The sequence below is a fragment of the Papaver somniferum genome, chromosome 7 (genome assembly GCF_003573695.1).
Source record: "Papaver somniferum cultivar HN1 chromosome 7, ASM357369v1, whole genome shotgun sequence".
In the NCBI taxonomy this organism is placed as follows: Eukaryota; Viridiplantae; Streptophyta; class Magnoliopsida; order Ranunculales; family Papaveraceae; genus Papaver; species Papaver somniferum.
Genome location: NC_039364.1, coordinates 185,957,135 through 185,973,568, shown reverse-complemented (window position 1 = coordinate 185,973,568; position 16,434 = coordinate 185,957,135). Strand labels below are relative to the sequence as shown.

Here is a 16,434-nt window from a genome sequence, read left to right as displayed (position 1 = left end):
ATTTTGTGGTTGTACTTTGTTGAAAATGGGATTTGTATTTTTGGGAACTCTTGTATAAATAGAGAGTGTGTTGTAGATGAAAAGGCAAGCCCGGAGTAGCCGGTGCAATTAGTAGTAGTAATATTTATGTTTTAATTTCAATCTTCTTATGTTCTAAACATCTCTGCTAGGGCAGAGATGAAACCCCTTGATAATTAGAAATACTTGGTTTGATTTTACTTTGTTCTCCATGGAATTTTATTGAAAGCATGATTTAATTTCTGAAAAACATCAAAGTACTTTCACCTTGTATGCCATGCATCCATGGTAGTTAGAGTAATTCTTTGTATGTTTTCAAGCACTATATAAACTGATTCAACTCAATTTGTGATTATCTATGCCTTAAAAAGATAAGAATTGACATACTTTGCGGAGGTTAAATTATCCATTTGAACTAGTGGTTTATCACATCTTCAAGGTAGTTTGAGGCTAGAACTTCTATAACTCCTTGATTGAAAGGAGAACTAGTTTATCAAATCTAGGATTCTATGCATTTAGGTGGTGGATTCAAAGCCCTAGTTTATCTTTTATTGCTTCCTAATCTTATTTCTTTAGTATAATCATTCATAACCTTTGTCGTATCGACGCAAAACCCCTCTTTGTGTTACTCTTGTTTGGAATCAGTTATAGTAAGAACGTAGTTTCGACACTACACCCACCTTGTCCCTGTGGATCGACCTGTATTTGCACTATACACAATAAGGCACTGTGCACTTGCAGTTTAATATCGTAGGCATTTTTCCTTAGCCTACCAAGTTTTTGGCGCCGCTGCTGGGGACTCGGTAGCGGCGTAGCTGAAGTTTCCATCTTTTTATTTGTTGGTTCCAGTTACCTGTAGTTTTTCATGTCGTCTTAATTTCTGGGTACTATTAGGTGTTGCTTAACTGTTGCTCTTTTACTGTGTTAGCATAAGCCTGTTTTGCAAATGCTTTTGACCGGGTGTCCTTAACTACAAGCATAACCTCATGTTTTGTAAATGCATCGGGGACGGGGGCGAGGCAAAGCCGAGCCACACCAAGTCAAAAATCAAAAGCGACGGGGGCTTAGCCGAGCCAAACCCAAATCAAAGAATCGCGACGGGGCGAGGCTTTGCCGAGCCAAACCAAATCAAAAATACATCGTGACGGGATGAGGCGAAGACACATCACACCAAACCAAAAATATGGTTAAAAGAAAGAAAAAAATGATGGGGACTCTAACACACTGTTCAAAATATAAATGAAATACAACAGTATCTTCCTAACTTTGTTCTGTCCTTGAGAAGATTCTTATGGATTACAAGAACTGCGAAGGAGCACCTTCCTTTGCCAAAGATGTTCATTCCTTCATGGGGATATTTACAAATTGCAAAGACAGTATAAGAATATCTTCCATCCGAAAAAATATGTAGTGAAATAACCCAGTGCAGACTACTTCCCATGAAATAGTAAAACACCTTTGCATATTCAGCCATCAAAGCTCTTCTTCCTGGAGCTTCCTATATGTTTCCGGTATTTCTGGTAGGCCCATAGCTTGGATACAGAATCTCCATCTGAATCATTTTCACTATCTGAAGATGAACATGTTGATAAAGAGTCCTTGAGCAGATACTCGACAACCTAGGAGACCATTAGTTTTTTCTTTCAGAATTTAGCCATTTATACAGAATCAAATCAAATATAATCAAGATATGCTAAATTGCTAAGCATTTTAAAAGACACTGCCCAAAATATTAGAAAACTTCCTAATGAGCTAAACATTGACAACTTGCACTTTGCCCACCAACAACCAAATAGACCATTCAAATGTTACAAATTTTCACACCCTGGTTACCATTCATATACACACTTGATACAAACTAAAACCAAATCTGATATTGCAATCTGCAACATTTTTCTTCATGCGGATCATGCCAACTTTCAGCAAAGCACTATCCAGATCTCTAAACAGTAATATCCTTAATGTGTCTTAGATATGCCCCGTAAACCACCAAACACACTAAGGGCCAAAAACCAAACATGGCCATATTGTCGAAACTTGGTCCAGATTAAATCAGTTTAGTTAGTTCCAATTATGAATAAACGCGTCAACTCGTTTAAGTTTAAGTACGGAGGCAAAGAAAAAAGATAGTCCCTGCTGTACACTATCATGAAAAATGTCACGAAAAGCTAAGTACCCCCGGTTGGGGAAGGATCTGATTCTGAGCAAAGCTTCTAGTAAGTCTCAACATAAAAGTGCTGACGACTTCTCAGTACTTCTCTCTGTTGATGAGATTTTCCACATTCTTTGTCATTTTTGTACCAAGTATTACAAGAAGTATGATTAGGTTATATGGATAGACAAAGCCTACTAGAAGGCAGCCCATCATATCTAGAAAGCTACTAACTGTCCATAAAAAGGCAACACAGCAGTAGTAGCACAAAACCAGGAAAAGATTTCACCTTCACGTTCATTACTTTTTCTCTATTTTTTTCCTGAATCTTGTTGAGATGCACAGAGAAGTCTCTTACAGAATACAACATATCATGGTCTTACCTGCGGTGACGATATCAGCTTTGTTTGCTGTCCTTCAAGTATTAGTGCATGGTGCACGTTGGTACACTTCATATTACTAAGCCAAACTATTGACTTACCATGCCCACAGTATCCCCTATTTGACAAGATCTTTGAAGGAAATTTTTCTGCAAAAAATATTAGATTAGAACATGGTATTAAAATTAGATAAAAAGGCTATTCCGTAAAAACACTAGCAGAGCCTCATGGGCATTCATTGCAGAAACTCAACATTGGTCTCAATAGTTATGTCTTTGGGGAGAAAGAAAGACAATGTATCATGTAAAAGTGAACAATCTCATAATACAGTTATGACAATACTAAAATAATAGGAGTCTTTGGGATCGAGTAGCTATAACTTTGGGCAGGTAACAGTAACTATTGTCTGTAACACAACACGACGTTCTAGGTTACCTAACATGACTAACATCTTTTTCTTTCTACGGTGACTTCGCTAAATCTTGTTTTGGTGATTTAATTTTAAACATGATTTAACTGAAAAATTAATAGGAGCCGTAGTCCCCATATTTCTAGTATTTTCATCAGGTCCAGCTGCATGAATTATTAGCTTCAGAATAGGCATGACTTACATAGTTACGGTAAAATAGTATATTAATATCGATCATTTTCTCGAGAAAATGGGAAGCTAATGCTTCTACTAAAGAAAATAACCAAATGAGGCAATAGCTTGGTTGCCAACTTGATCACCTATGTATCCGGCATACTTTTGAAAGCACAGATAGGGAACACCTAAAAACATACCTGCATATGATATTTTAAAGGCTTTTTTCCAGTCATAAACAGTTTTCAGGCAATTGCTTGCTTCCATCTTATATGAAGCCGTACTCCAGTCCACTGCCAGTTTACCAATCTGCTTACTGTGATCATCTGAACTCCTAAAGTAAGTAGCATATTGTAACTGCCAGAGATGGTTCTCATTTGCTGCAAAGCTCCAAGACCTTTCAGAGAATTCAGCAAGCTAATCAATGAACATAGATATATACGTCTGGCCATCATATAGTATACCGACCAGCTATGCCTTTCTAATATGATTCTATGGCCACATTGTTTTTAGCTTCCAAACAAACAAAAAATAAAAATAAGAGACGCCAGTGGGTGTGAAAGAGAGACTACAGTAACAATACAGGAGTGTTTTTTGGGTGAGGAGACTCTTCACCAAGGACAGGAAAGTATATTATTTTAAAACTTCAACCCTCATTTCCCCACCCCCCACCCCACACACACACACACCTAATATTTTTAGTGCCACCAATTATCTACTTGGTGAAAGAGCTTTTGATCACTTCTATACGGTCTCTAAGACAAGGGCATGTGCCAAAATAGTTACTATGTATATACAGGGCAATGAACAGATGATGAGATGTAACAAATAGAAAAAATTAACACATTGACATGAACCCATCTAAGTAGGACGAACAGTTACCAACAAACTAAACCAACGGTAACCAAAGATTGCATATCCAGGAAACTGAAGAGATGGATTAGAACATCTTGGGGTAGTTGTGCTGATTCTGCTGAACCTGTAAGACATGAGAATCAGAGGTTGAATATTTGCCCAGCTAAACTATTCAGCATGAAGGGAATCAAATAATTTCTTTAAGGATCCTGTAACCCAGAAGGTTAAGAAAGGTTTTCTTTTTGCAAATAGAATTTTTCCAAGCAAATTAACTACATATACAGAAAATTATTTTCTGTGCATAGCCATTATTCCACTAATTTCTTAAACTACGACAGCCTCATGCTCAGGTCTACTGTAAACGTAACTGTGTGAGTGTGTGTGTGTGTGTGTTTATGGCAAATAAGATGGCATGTATTCTTTCATCTCTTACAATAATACCTAGCTTAGACTTGGTATAACTGTTAGTCGATTGGTTCAAACTCCTTACCACTCTGACCAGAACTACCTTCATGAATTCTGCAATCCTAGAGCGTGGTTAAAAGAGGTTAAAAGATGTGAATTTGACCCAGGAAAAAAGTGAAGGATTAGATTGGTATGGTAGAATATGCATTCTGTTTTTTTCTCTCTCATCCAATGGGTGTTTTTATCAGTTTAACAGTGTGATTTAAAAATAATCTACAAAATAAGAAGGGGATGCCCAAAAAATAAATAAATAGAATGGCATCTAAAATTGAAGTAGTACCTTCTTCATTCTTCTGACCTTTACAACGTCTTTTATATTCAACTACAGCATGCTTGAACTCTGCAACTGCCGAGGTTCTCTTCTGTTTGGGCAACACTGCCTCTGCTGCTTGTAAGAGGAGATTAGCTGCTACCTTTCCCCTACATGTATCCACCCTAAAGCATCCCGAATACAAAGTGAGGAAAAGATATACACGACAATACATCTAAAATAAAGATAGTTGCACATCTGATCGCCTTTGATGCAACAATGGTTTAAATCAAGAAAAAAATAACTCCCATGGATTGATTTCTACATTGTAGCTCCAAGATCAATGGGAATATCATTCTAGGTTTGGAATAAGGGCATTTTGTTGCCCGATCAACATAATTGAGTAATCTAGGGTTCATTCCTCACAAACTCAGACCAGACTCAGACCATATGGATAAAAAAAAATGTTAATAAGATAAAACAATATTATAACAGAAATGGGGGAATATTTGAGAAATTACTCACTGGGGGAGGAGTCGAATAGCAGAAAGAGTGTCCTCAAAGATGATCGACTGGAGATTCTTTGAAACCTTGGCGTAAACACCTCTTAAGATAAAGCTAAGCTCGTTGCAGACTGATGGGTAATCATAAACCCTAGATAAAGATTCTCTCAATCTTAATTTTTGGTATCTCTCTAAAGTATCCGACATTTAGGGTTTCGAAATTAACGCTATCTCAGAGATTTACGAAGGTTAATAGGAACTAGGAAGGTTAATATCCTCTCTTTACTCTGTTGGAAAATTTGAAAGCCCGTTTTTTCTGTTTAGAATACGTGCAGCGAAGAAACAACTAGGGCTGCACATGGGTCGGGTTGGGTCGGGTTTGGCCTCACCCACCACCCGACCCACTGCTGGTGGGTAATTGAACTTTTCACCCGCAACCGACCCACCATAACAATGGGTCGCTTTTCACCTGACCCATCGGGTGGTGGGTTACCCGTCATAACTTGCAAATTACTTGTATCATGATTCATGAAGAATTACAGAATTTAAGTGTAGAAAATTAAAGTTACTTAAAAATGAAGGAGACAAATATTTTCCATAAACTTCTTTGTTAACACCTAATTTACTACTATGGGTGGATAAACCATTTCCGACGAGGCATGCTGATCAGCTGATGAAGCAGCCATTAATCAATTTAGGGAAGAAGAGTCTCCGTGACTCTGTTTCTGAGAAGGAGAGAAGAAGAGGCCGAAGTGATAGGTGTGGGCTGCGAGTGCGATGCTTAGTTAGGGTTAGGTATTTTATTTTTTCAATCCGATGGCTGAGATTCATTCTAGGATAGAAAATCTAAGGGCTAGCATGCTAGGGAATATTGGGCGGGTTGGTGGGTCGGTTCGGGTGAAGAAAGTTCCTACCCGCAACCGACCCAACATACGGTGGGTTTTCACGTGCCTCACCCATAGTCGACCCATACCTAAATGGGTCGGTTCGGGTACGGATATTTTTCGACGGGTGTGGGTCGGGTCGAGTCGGTTATGTGCAGCCCTAGAAACAACTGTAAGTTGTAAGTTTGTAATTTCCCTTTTCTTTTTCCTTTCACCCGTGGGGTTCCACTGCCTATGGAATGGAACGGAATAAGGTCCTTGTTATTTTTACACCAGTGCTCAACTAGTTTAGAACTTTAGGTTATGCTTGCTCGTAATTTGTACGTCAAACCGTGAAAGGAATATTTTTTGAAATATTTCTTTTAATCAAAGCCAAGTTGATTTGGTTGTCACTGCTCTAAGATGGAGTTCAATTGCCTATAGAACAAGGTTCTTTATATTCTTGAATCTGTGCTAAACAAGTTTAGCTTGCTCGAAAATTTCCACAAGTATTGACTAAGACTATGCGAGGAATATTTTTTGAAATATTTGTTGGAAATCTTGTGTATAAACTGCAATAAAACAAACAGAGAAGAAGAGATGTGTTTTCAAAAATTTGATGTGTTTTCAAAGTTGTTGTAGATAGTTATAAAAGGGTTGTTTTAAGACTTGTGAAGGCAATGAATTTTAGACTTAATAAAAATTTAAAAACAAAGAAAACTTATTACAAAATTGACTTCAAGATATTAGAAAACAACCAAGACACTGATTTCACTATTACACATGAATAAATTATGGTAAACAATCCAAAACTCTAATTATCTTTTAAGACTCTTATTTCTTAATTCACAAATAATCTGGAAAATTCTCAAAAATTAATTGTATCCCTAAGCATAGATTATCTAAACAAAGCATAACCTATCTAATTGAATCACAACTAATGAAGATTTTTTTTTTTTTTTGCAAACAATTAAAAACTCTGCAAAAGCAGTGATTGAGTGAATTATAAATTATAAATTAGAGAGAATAAATAATTACCAATTATTCATGCGTAAATAGCTTCCTCATTGTCTTGGTTGTGAGAGAATTAGCCGCTCATCATGTTGGAAAACCTCTCAAAGAATTTCATTGATGCTCAAAAATGGTTTACAAATGATGAGAATATGAGAAATACAATAAAATCGGGTTTGTAACAGTTATAAGTGTTACAAATCAGGGAACTACGACCCACAGTATGTGTCACTGATACTGTTTTTCTAAGACCCACGTTAGGCGTCGTTGTCACTGTTGGAAAACGACTGTCTTTGGCAGTCCGTTCTTAGTGTTCTTCAGAAATGCAGTAGCAGAAAATGGCAGCTCTGCAACTTTGGTGTTTAAGCTCTGTCGTGCTCTAGAACTCTCCCCAAACTCTATGTCCCCTTCTCTGCTACCCCAGGATGATATTTATACTCAACATGCGAAGAAAATCCTGCGTAATAACTCACAGTAATCTCTCTTTATTCGGCAGTGAAGGGTAATATTCTCGGAATATTTTCTTTCCAAAAATCCTTCTCCTACACGTCTGCTGCTGTTAAATCTACCTTATTTACCTCTGACACGCTCCAAACTGTTGCTCGAATCAACAAACATGCTCAGAAATCGTTCAGACTCATGCAATCCCGTGAAATAACTCTCCCATGCACGTACTGCCCTGTTTTGCTTCTCGCGGAATATCCAGCCAAATTGGATCGAACCAAAGTCCCATACCAAGCCTTTTAGGCTATATCACGTCCACTCATGAAGTTTCAGCGATTTAGTCTACCTCTAACCCATCCAAAATCCGATCGAGAAAACTGCCAGAAGTGAACTCTTCTTCCCGCCAAAAAATGAATTTGAAATGAAGAAGAAGGGTTGCCCCCTATCCGGTTCTGGGATGTGGTTAGCAGCTGCCTAGAAATGGGGTGCCACTTAGTAATTAGGTTACCCCTTATCCAAAGTGAGGATCCGTATAGCAAATGTCCTTTGGGGGTGCTCCGAGCAACTTTTCGAGCCGAATTTTCCAACAATATTTATTTCGTAAAAATACATAAAAACACAATATTAGTACAAAAATCGAGTTCCAACAAAACAGACATTGAGGACAATTTAGACACAAAAATGTGTCTATCATGTAGTAGCACTCCAAACTTCGATAAACGGCGAACCAAAACTTAAAGTGATGAACTCTCTTTGACACAAAACTTGAAACATGATTTTGGAATGCAGTAGAAAGATGATTAGGTTTTCGATTGTTTTCTATCCTATACGTGCGGGTATTTATAAAAGATACTAATACCTTTTCACTGAAAGATCACGATGCTTCATGGAGTTGTTTTCTTTTCCAAGGGTTTTGTACGAAAGGTTAACTCCTTTCACTTTTCTGATTTCTTTTAGTTTCCGAATTGAAACTACCCTAACTGTACCAGAAACTTAATTGGGCCAAATCCAATTAACTCCAAAACCCAACTCCACTAGGTATTAGACAAGGGATTTTCCTTTCATATTAAAATTTTGTTCAATTTTCCAACAATATTTCCTCTAATCAAAGCCGAGTTGGAATCGGTGTTAGGTATGCAAGAATTATTATTTAACAGTTCTGACTGCACAAGGTTGACCATACTTAAAATTGTTTTACTTGTCCGGCCCAAAAAAAATCTCATCGGTAATAGGCACGATGAGTTGTAACAAGATGGATCGTTTGATTAGACCGACGAGTTGGATCATTGGCTTAGATCGCCAATTGAACCGGAGAGTTGGAATGCCGAGTCTAGCGAGCAAGATCGTTGGGGGAGTGTTAAGTTTGATTGATAGTCCAAGGGCGCGTGTAGGAACGCTCAGTTTATTGGTCAAGCAAGTAGCGCCAGAATTGGCGTAGCCATGTATTGGTGATATAATTCGTTGATTTGCTCGCAAGTGTACAACTTGAAATCGTTGAATATATGTGAGGCTTAGCTAAGTGAGCGTACAACAATTGAGTACGATGATTGTACTACAATTGACATCGATAGTTGATGTTCGTGTCGCATAGGTGTGTCATTGTTGATGACTGTCATCCTCACATGCATGTGATGCATGCATACATGCATCTTTGTTTTTTTTTTAATCTATCATTGGAAGATTGCATCCATGGCGAGATGTTTTGGGTATTACTCTCATATAAGGCATCCAAGGTAATTGTTCCCATTTGCATGCTATACTTTTCATTTTTAAGGACTTTCCTTTCGGATCATGACCACTTCGTATCTGTCACGCTCGCCGACCCTCATTTGAAGGTCGTGCACGCTGGTGTGAAGTGACACTTTCAGGGACTACCCTTTTCTGGTCTCTTATCTAGTGAGGCCTTTAATAGTCTGTTTTATTTTTCTAACTCTTGCAATATTTTGCGCAAACTCGGGTTTATATGTGTTAATATGATCATGTCCACTTCGCAATATGTGAGGCTAAATGAAAGCCCATATTGGCGAGGTTGTTTGGAGGAGAGTTTGACATGTTTACATGGCGTTGATCCCAATCCCTTGGGGTTCTGTTCAGAATCGCACATAATACTTACCCAGTGGTTTCCTCTACTTATCTCGTGGGGATAAGTCCTCGCAGAAGGACATCCTGATGTAGTCGTTATTGATAACGTTCTCTTATCGAAGTGGGTGGTCAACATCACTCCGAATACGTCATTCTCTCGCATTAATTTACAATGGTGTTCTTATCTCTCCGTCTTACCTGAGATGTAGCCATGGATCTTGATTTTTTTTCCCCTGAAAATTCCTTCTCTGCCCAACGATGGGAGCCAAAAGATGTTGTAGCAAATATATTTCTACAACACTCCTCGGGATTTGCACTTGAGGATGAAATTTTAGCCGTTGTAAGATTCTATAATTTCGTCGTGATGTGTTCTTAATGGAAGTTGTGATTTCTGATGATGAAATATGAACTGTTGGACGATTTACTAGTATTCCTCGTGATGCGTTCTTTATGGATGAGGAAATTCCATCTGCTTGATGAATCAGCTCTCCTAAAGCTTTGGATCTCCAAGAATTGTTGATGAGTGAAAGCGGGGCACGTGGGGTGGGTGGGTACCTGCAAAGGCACTCTGATGCCTCAATGAATAAGAGTTTACTGTTTGTATTTATGGGAGAGGAGGATCAGAAATATGTACATTTTCAGTTAGAATTTATATATTGTAGAGGAATTGTATCCAGTCCAATATCCATTTGGATACATTGTGAATACATACCTGGACCAAACCAAATCATCTTTTTTTAAGGATCTTTAACCTCCAAGTTTGAATATGTACCTGATCTTACCAGCAAACTGATTCACCTTTGTTTAGGGATCTCTAACTTCCACGTTAATATGTACCTGGTCTTACCAGCAAACTAATCCACCATTTGAAAACGCAGAGGGGACCAAGTACACAACAAACTTTTTCGTTTGGACCTATAAGACAAAACCTAACACAATATATCAAGTATATCAACTTAATTATCCTTGAACAATATGTACATACAGTTTATCTTTCTTGTACAATCAGTAGTTTCGATCAAAGATCCGTGAACCTGATTGTATACAAGAACTCTTGGACGATCTCAAAAATCAATATCCAATAACAACCTAGTATGTACCGAAACAGTACATGAACCGTATTCCAACAAGAACAAATATTATAATATTTATTTCAAGATACGAATTCACAAGAACAGGTCTTGTAGGTTCCATAAAGTTTTAGTTGAAAACCGTCCAGGTTGAATATCGAATCCCTTGCTTTTACTTTAATTATATCAACACAAATATAATGCAGAAGTAAAAAGTATAGCAGAAAAATCCTAAGAAATCGTCCAGTTTGAACGCCAAGTTGTATTAAACCGCTACAGACACTATTTTACTACCAGAATTCGGACTCGAACGTAGTTGAGACTGAATCCAACCTCCAAGCAATTCAGTTACGCCGTGCTCCTTACGTCTCTTGAACCTCGCAAGGCTCTACGCACTTCATTACCTTAACTGACATCCGTTACAGCCTAAGAGTTACTTCAACCTAAGTGAATACTTTGATACAAATCTGCCTCTAACAGATAAGCCTATTTGATTTCCGTTTAGATCAAGATCAAAGTAAGGAAATCTGTTTGTAATAGACAAAGCTGCAAACCTCACGAATCTGGAAAATCCGACTCCCGAGGAGCAACCTATATTCTTAACCACCTTTAAAGAACAATCGAAAATATCAAGCCAAGAAACACCATAGAGATGAGTCGCTATTAGAGCGAGAAAAAAATCATTGTAAATACATAAAAATAACGAATAAATGTGTCCATATACACCAAAAACAACGAAAATGAAATATAAAAATATTAGTTGAACTAGTTTTATTCATAGAAAAACTAAACGTCACTACGCAGTTATAGACCAAATGAACTAGATGTTAGCAAGAAAAATGAGGAGGCTCTAGAGTATTTTTCCTTTCTTGTACAAGTTTTAGAACTCTTACAAATTACGCCCGGTTGAGTTTGAGTTTTGCTAAAATTGGTCCCTTCAAAAGAAATTCCAAAGAAAAAAAAGTTGTTTATTATGGCCATCTAAAAAAAAAAAAAACTTTCTCATGGGGAGTCCGCCTTTGGTATGCCCCCCTCCACCATCTGATACACCCCCTCCCCCAATTTATCTGTCAATTACATACAGTCAATCACTCAATCTCAATTTCTTAGGAAGTCTGAACCATGGGAGTCAAGGCAAAACAACCATAAAAACAAACAGCAAAAGGAAAAATACATATACATGACCCTGTTTGTTTCAAAATTGGATATCTTCTATCAAAAATCAAAAGTCAAGACCCCAATCAGAGACCACATCATCATCAACAATCCTAATCACAGTCAATTACCCAGAAGGAAGTGCGGAAAGAACGATGATTCAGTGAGCTGGTTGGAACCGGTTCAATATTGCTCTGATGCAATAAGCCCTGAATTACTGGACAATAGCCTTATCAACGCATAACGGCAGCGTTGAGATCTCCAACGTTCCCAACGAAGCTATCAACGGCAAAATCACCAAAACAGATTGTTGTCGGTGCTGTTCTGCATCAACTCGGTTCCAAACTGCTTCGAGTCATGAATTCTGGCAGATGAAAATCAAGGGCAAAATGGTAATTATGCCGATAGAATCTAAGTGCACAACAGTAACAGGTGGAGTAATTATGTGTGGGACAAAATCTGGTTTTTGCCAGGAGGATAAACCGGAAAGGGATAACGATAATATCCTACACAAAGGTCTTTCTTCCTGGTTGGAAATCAGGGGCATAATAGAAATTAGCTTGATTTGAGCCCAAGGATACAAAGATCAAAAACTCTTGGTTTAATTATGATGAGACAAAATCTGCGCATTGCCAGTGGGATAAAGACGAAAAGCAAAACGATGTCAGGATCCTAGTTAGTAATTCGGGATTCGGCAAACGTACGGAACGGCAAACGTACGAGTATTATACGGTTTTGCAAAATTCAGATTCGGTCCAAAATTCGGTCAATGGGACGTGATTCGTCAGTAATTCGGAACGGCATACGTACGTGTATGATTCGATTTATAAATGTGAGTTCGGCTCTGAAAATTCGGTATCTATATATAACAAATAATTTGTATTTATAAGGTCATAGACCAATTTTTATGCATATGTGTGAGTTATTTAAAGAAAAAATAAATTTAATATGATGATATTAATAATATATACAACATTAGTTATCCAAGAGGACGTCGTATGGTGGTTTAGATGCTTGGTTAGTGAGTTTGAGATCTCTCTCACCTTCACCTTCAAATCTCTTCAGTCGTTTTTGTTTCATAAAAATCACAACACGTCTAATATTCGGTCGTGTATGCTCAGGAGGCAGTAAAGCCCAAAAAATGGAGTCTTTGAAAAGTAAAAGCTAAAGAATTTATGGCGAATTAAACGGACGTATCATTCGGGATACGTAAAATTCGTGAACGGTTCGCGAATAATTCGGAAATGTCACATAATACGCGACTTGGGTTCGGAGTTGCAAACGTACGCGAATAAGACGATAAAATTCGTGATACGGAAAAATTCGCGAATGATTCGCGAATCATTCGCGAACTTACTAACTAGGGTCAGGATGCACAAAAGTTCTCACCTTGGGAAATGTTGTCTTTTCTTTTCATAAATAAATGTACTGAAGTAATTAGTTTAGGAATAGTTTTAGGGAAGTTTAAATGTTCACAAAATTGGTTAAAAAGACCAAAATTAACAATTTTTGTGTGAAATGGACAGTTAGATTTTAATATTGTTTAAATGGAAAAAAATGTAAAAATAGGCAGGATGTAACCAGTTTTATCGTGCCCATTTTCAATTTTTTTTTCTTATTTTTAATTTACACAGGATGTATCCAGTTTCATCCTTGCTATTTTTTAAATTTAAGCTAGGATGAAACTTACTATTTTTTTTGGCCATTTCACCCAAACTATTTTTTACTCGTCCATTTGAACCGTGATTTAAAAATATTTGGACAAATGACCCATTTTCCGTTAAATGTTTTAGTTGCTTTGTGTTTGTTTTACTTGCTAGATCCATTTACATGTTTGCAACGTTCTGTACTAGTAACTCTGAAAGTCTAGTTTTAGGCGAGGATATCAATCACCCTGCAGGTTTAAGACTCATCCGACTACGACGACGCTTCTACATCAGCTTGCTTCCACAACAACCTGTACATATGCCATCCTCAGCTTCAGTACCAAGTGAACCCTCTCTTAGCGGCGATTTTTTCCGGCGGGTACTTTCTTTACCAACTAGGGATGACGACTGCGAGGAAATTTGGGGTGGTTATTTCTGGCGGGTACTTCGTTTACCAACTAGGAGTGACAAAATCTTGGAACTGTTGCACTCAAAAAATCATGGGCTACTCTTGTGGGTAGTCTTTCAAGATGAGCTAATAACCTTAGCCTTCGCCTTCTACCACTCTCGAAGCAGAGTGTCTCATCGCATCTCCAACAAGCAGCTGACACAGGAAATAAGACGAAGTTGGGTATGCCATACAACCAGGCAGTCTCACATCATGAACAAACTAAAGAATCTCCTAATCACGTTGTCCAACATGTTACTATACAAGTTATGTAAGATAAGTGTGGAAAAACCGACGAAGGCCTCTAACAAAAAAACGCATATCACCCGACGATCGTCTTTACATCTTATGATTTTAGGAGTTAAGACCCATCATGATATTCTAAATATGTAAGTTGAGTTTACATCTAGGCTCCTGACAAGTTTTTTGTCCGATGAGAATCCTTTTGAATAATCTTGAATGTAATTTTACGGATTAATAGCTTTTAGGTGAGAGTTGGATTATTTTTTGTTAATCTATTTTTTTTTTTCAAATGTCACTTGTATTTTGATAAAATTTTAATTACTTCAAAAAAAAAACGAAAAAAAAAAACTAAGCCCATGGTCCACAATACATTTTTTTTTGTTTTTATAGGAAAACTTAGGCCCCGAAAGAGCAAGCACCTAAGACTGATACAAGATAGTTGCAGGGAATGGTCTACCCATCCTGCCAGCATTGTTCTTACAAAATAGCGCTAAATTAAAAGTATCCATGTTTTGGAGGCGATGGATAAGATAGAGTTTGAATAAAACAAAAGTAACTGGAATGATATATATAGCATGATTATCCTCCTGATGTTTGTTTCTTTCATAGTAACTTAGATGAAATCTTCCTTTGACGGCTTCATGATATAGAGACTTGAAGCGAGTTAGAACTTCCATTGATTCAGCAAATACTTCTATGTTGGTATGTTGCCCATTGGAAATATAGATCTGCTCCTCCTGTTCCCCAAGCTCCACAGTATCCTGGATGTCCTCTGGATCCAATGATGTTTCCTGCAAAATATACCATAGTCAGAGTAGTATAATAGAGTGAACTCTCAGGGTCTTGTAGAGTGCAGATCTTGATAGTTTTTCCAAAAACAGTTGACCCATGCACTTCCAGATCATAAGTAGTGTTATTATAGTTCATGGGTGAACCACTTTCCTCCGGTAAAAGAGGAAAATCATTCATGTTATGTTCTGGAAGGTGATGGATTCTATGATGGTTGCAAATGTGTTGAGTAATGCGCATAACAGTAACTGCAGCTTTTGGCTTAACTTGTTTGAATAGCCAATCACATCTGGCTTTCCAGATATACCCGCATGTGGTGGCATAAATGCTGCAGTCTTTGTTGACCACCCCAGTCTGAAACTAGGAGTTTAGCCAATCTATGAAGATAGTATTGTTATCAAACTGAGAATTATGGGGATCAAGAATTTCTTGCAACGCTGAATGAGCAGCAAGGCAGTTTAGAAGCATGTGTGTCATGGTTTCTTGTTCCCCACTATTGCACACAATACATAGAGGGTCAATGTAGTGTAGTATGCTAGCAGTTTTAGCATTAGTGGGTAGAATCCCACGGGCACACTTCCAGATGAATATCCTGATGACCGGGGTCATATCCAAGTGCCATATTTCTTCCCAGTTTACTGATTGAGTATCATTGTTGTACAGGGTGTCAATCTTTGCTTTATATAGCTCTTTGACAGAGAAGGTTCCTGTGTTGTTTAGCTTCCAAATTATTTTATCCTCCTCTTGTGGGTGAGTTTGTAGATTAAGAATTTCTTGAGCAGTGGTGTTGCAGAAGTATTTTTGCACAAAATTTTCATCCCAATTACCATCTTGTAGGAGTAGAGATTCCACATATTCCATTTGGTGAGGGCAATGTTGAGGTTTATTGATTCTTGTAGAAGTTCCTGGTATCCAGATGTCATCCCAAATTTTTATTTTTCTTCCATTCCCAATTCTCCAGATACAGTGTTGTTGAATATTGCTTATGCCTTCTAGGATACCTTTCCATATCCAGGAGTCCTCTTCTTTTGAATGGATGTCCATATTGAGTACATTTCTGCCATTGAGGTATTTTGCATCCATGATTTTGTACCAGAGGGAGTCCTTATCCTGCTTAAGTCTCCAGCCAATTTTGGTTATCATAGAGCTGTTGAAAAATTCCATGTTCATGAAGCCTAGGCCTCCCAACTCTTTTGGTTTGCAAACTGCAGTCCAAGCTTTGGGGTAGTATCCAGTGGGGTTTTCCAAGTATTTTACCCAAAAGAAATCTCTTTGAAGATTGTTGATGTCTTTGCAGGTCTTCTTGGGAATCCTGAAATAGTTCATTAGATAGATGCAAGCAGAGGATGTTATAGATTTGATGAGCGTTTCTTTTCCTGCAGGATTCAGTGGCACATTTTTCGAGCTAGATAGTCTAAGTTTCAGCCTTTCAACACCAGGTTTGAAAGAAGTTATCTTGCTTCTATGAGTGAAGAGA

The 16,434-nt window shown here is 37.8% G+C and overlaps 1 protein-coding gene across 1 annotated transcript; it reads right to left on the bottom strand.

Moving 5' to 3' along the window:
• Window positions 1-1,225: 1,225 nt before the first annotated feature.
• On the bottom strand, window positions 1,226-5,506 carry LOC113299175 (F-box protein At5g52880-like). The gene is made up of 6 exons (XM_026548141.1): window positions 5,229-5,506; window positions 4,734-4,888; window positions 4,016-4,112; window positions 3,334-3,530; window positions 2,554-2,699; window positions 1,226-1,637 (listed from the first exon to the last, which is right to left on the bottom strand). Exons 1-6 carry the CDS (start codon window positions 5,411-5,413, stop codon window positions 1,485-1,487), a joined length of 933 nt encoding a protein of 310 aa, XP_026403926.1. The 5' UTR covers window positions 5,414-5,506; the 3' UTR covers window positions 1,226-1,484.
• Between the last annotated feature and the right edge of the window lie 10,928 nt (window positions 5,507-16,434).

Bases quoted from the DNA above. Each gene is read 5' to 3' on its own strand.
- LOC113299175 (XM_026548141.1), bottom strand. From the start codon at position 5,413: ATGTCGGATACTTTAGAGAGATACCAAAAATTAAGATTGAGAGAATCT. The intron at 4,889-5,228 runs GTGAGTAATTTC...GGGATGCTTTAG, and splicing joins GCTATTCGACTCCTCCCCCA to GGTGGATACATGTAGGGGAA. The intron at 3,531-4,015 runs GTAACTGTTCGT...ATTCTCTGAAAG, and splicing joins ACCGTTGGTTTAGTTTGTTG to GTCTTGGAGCTTTGCAGCAA.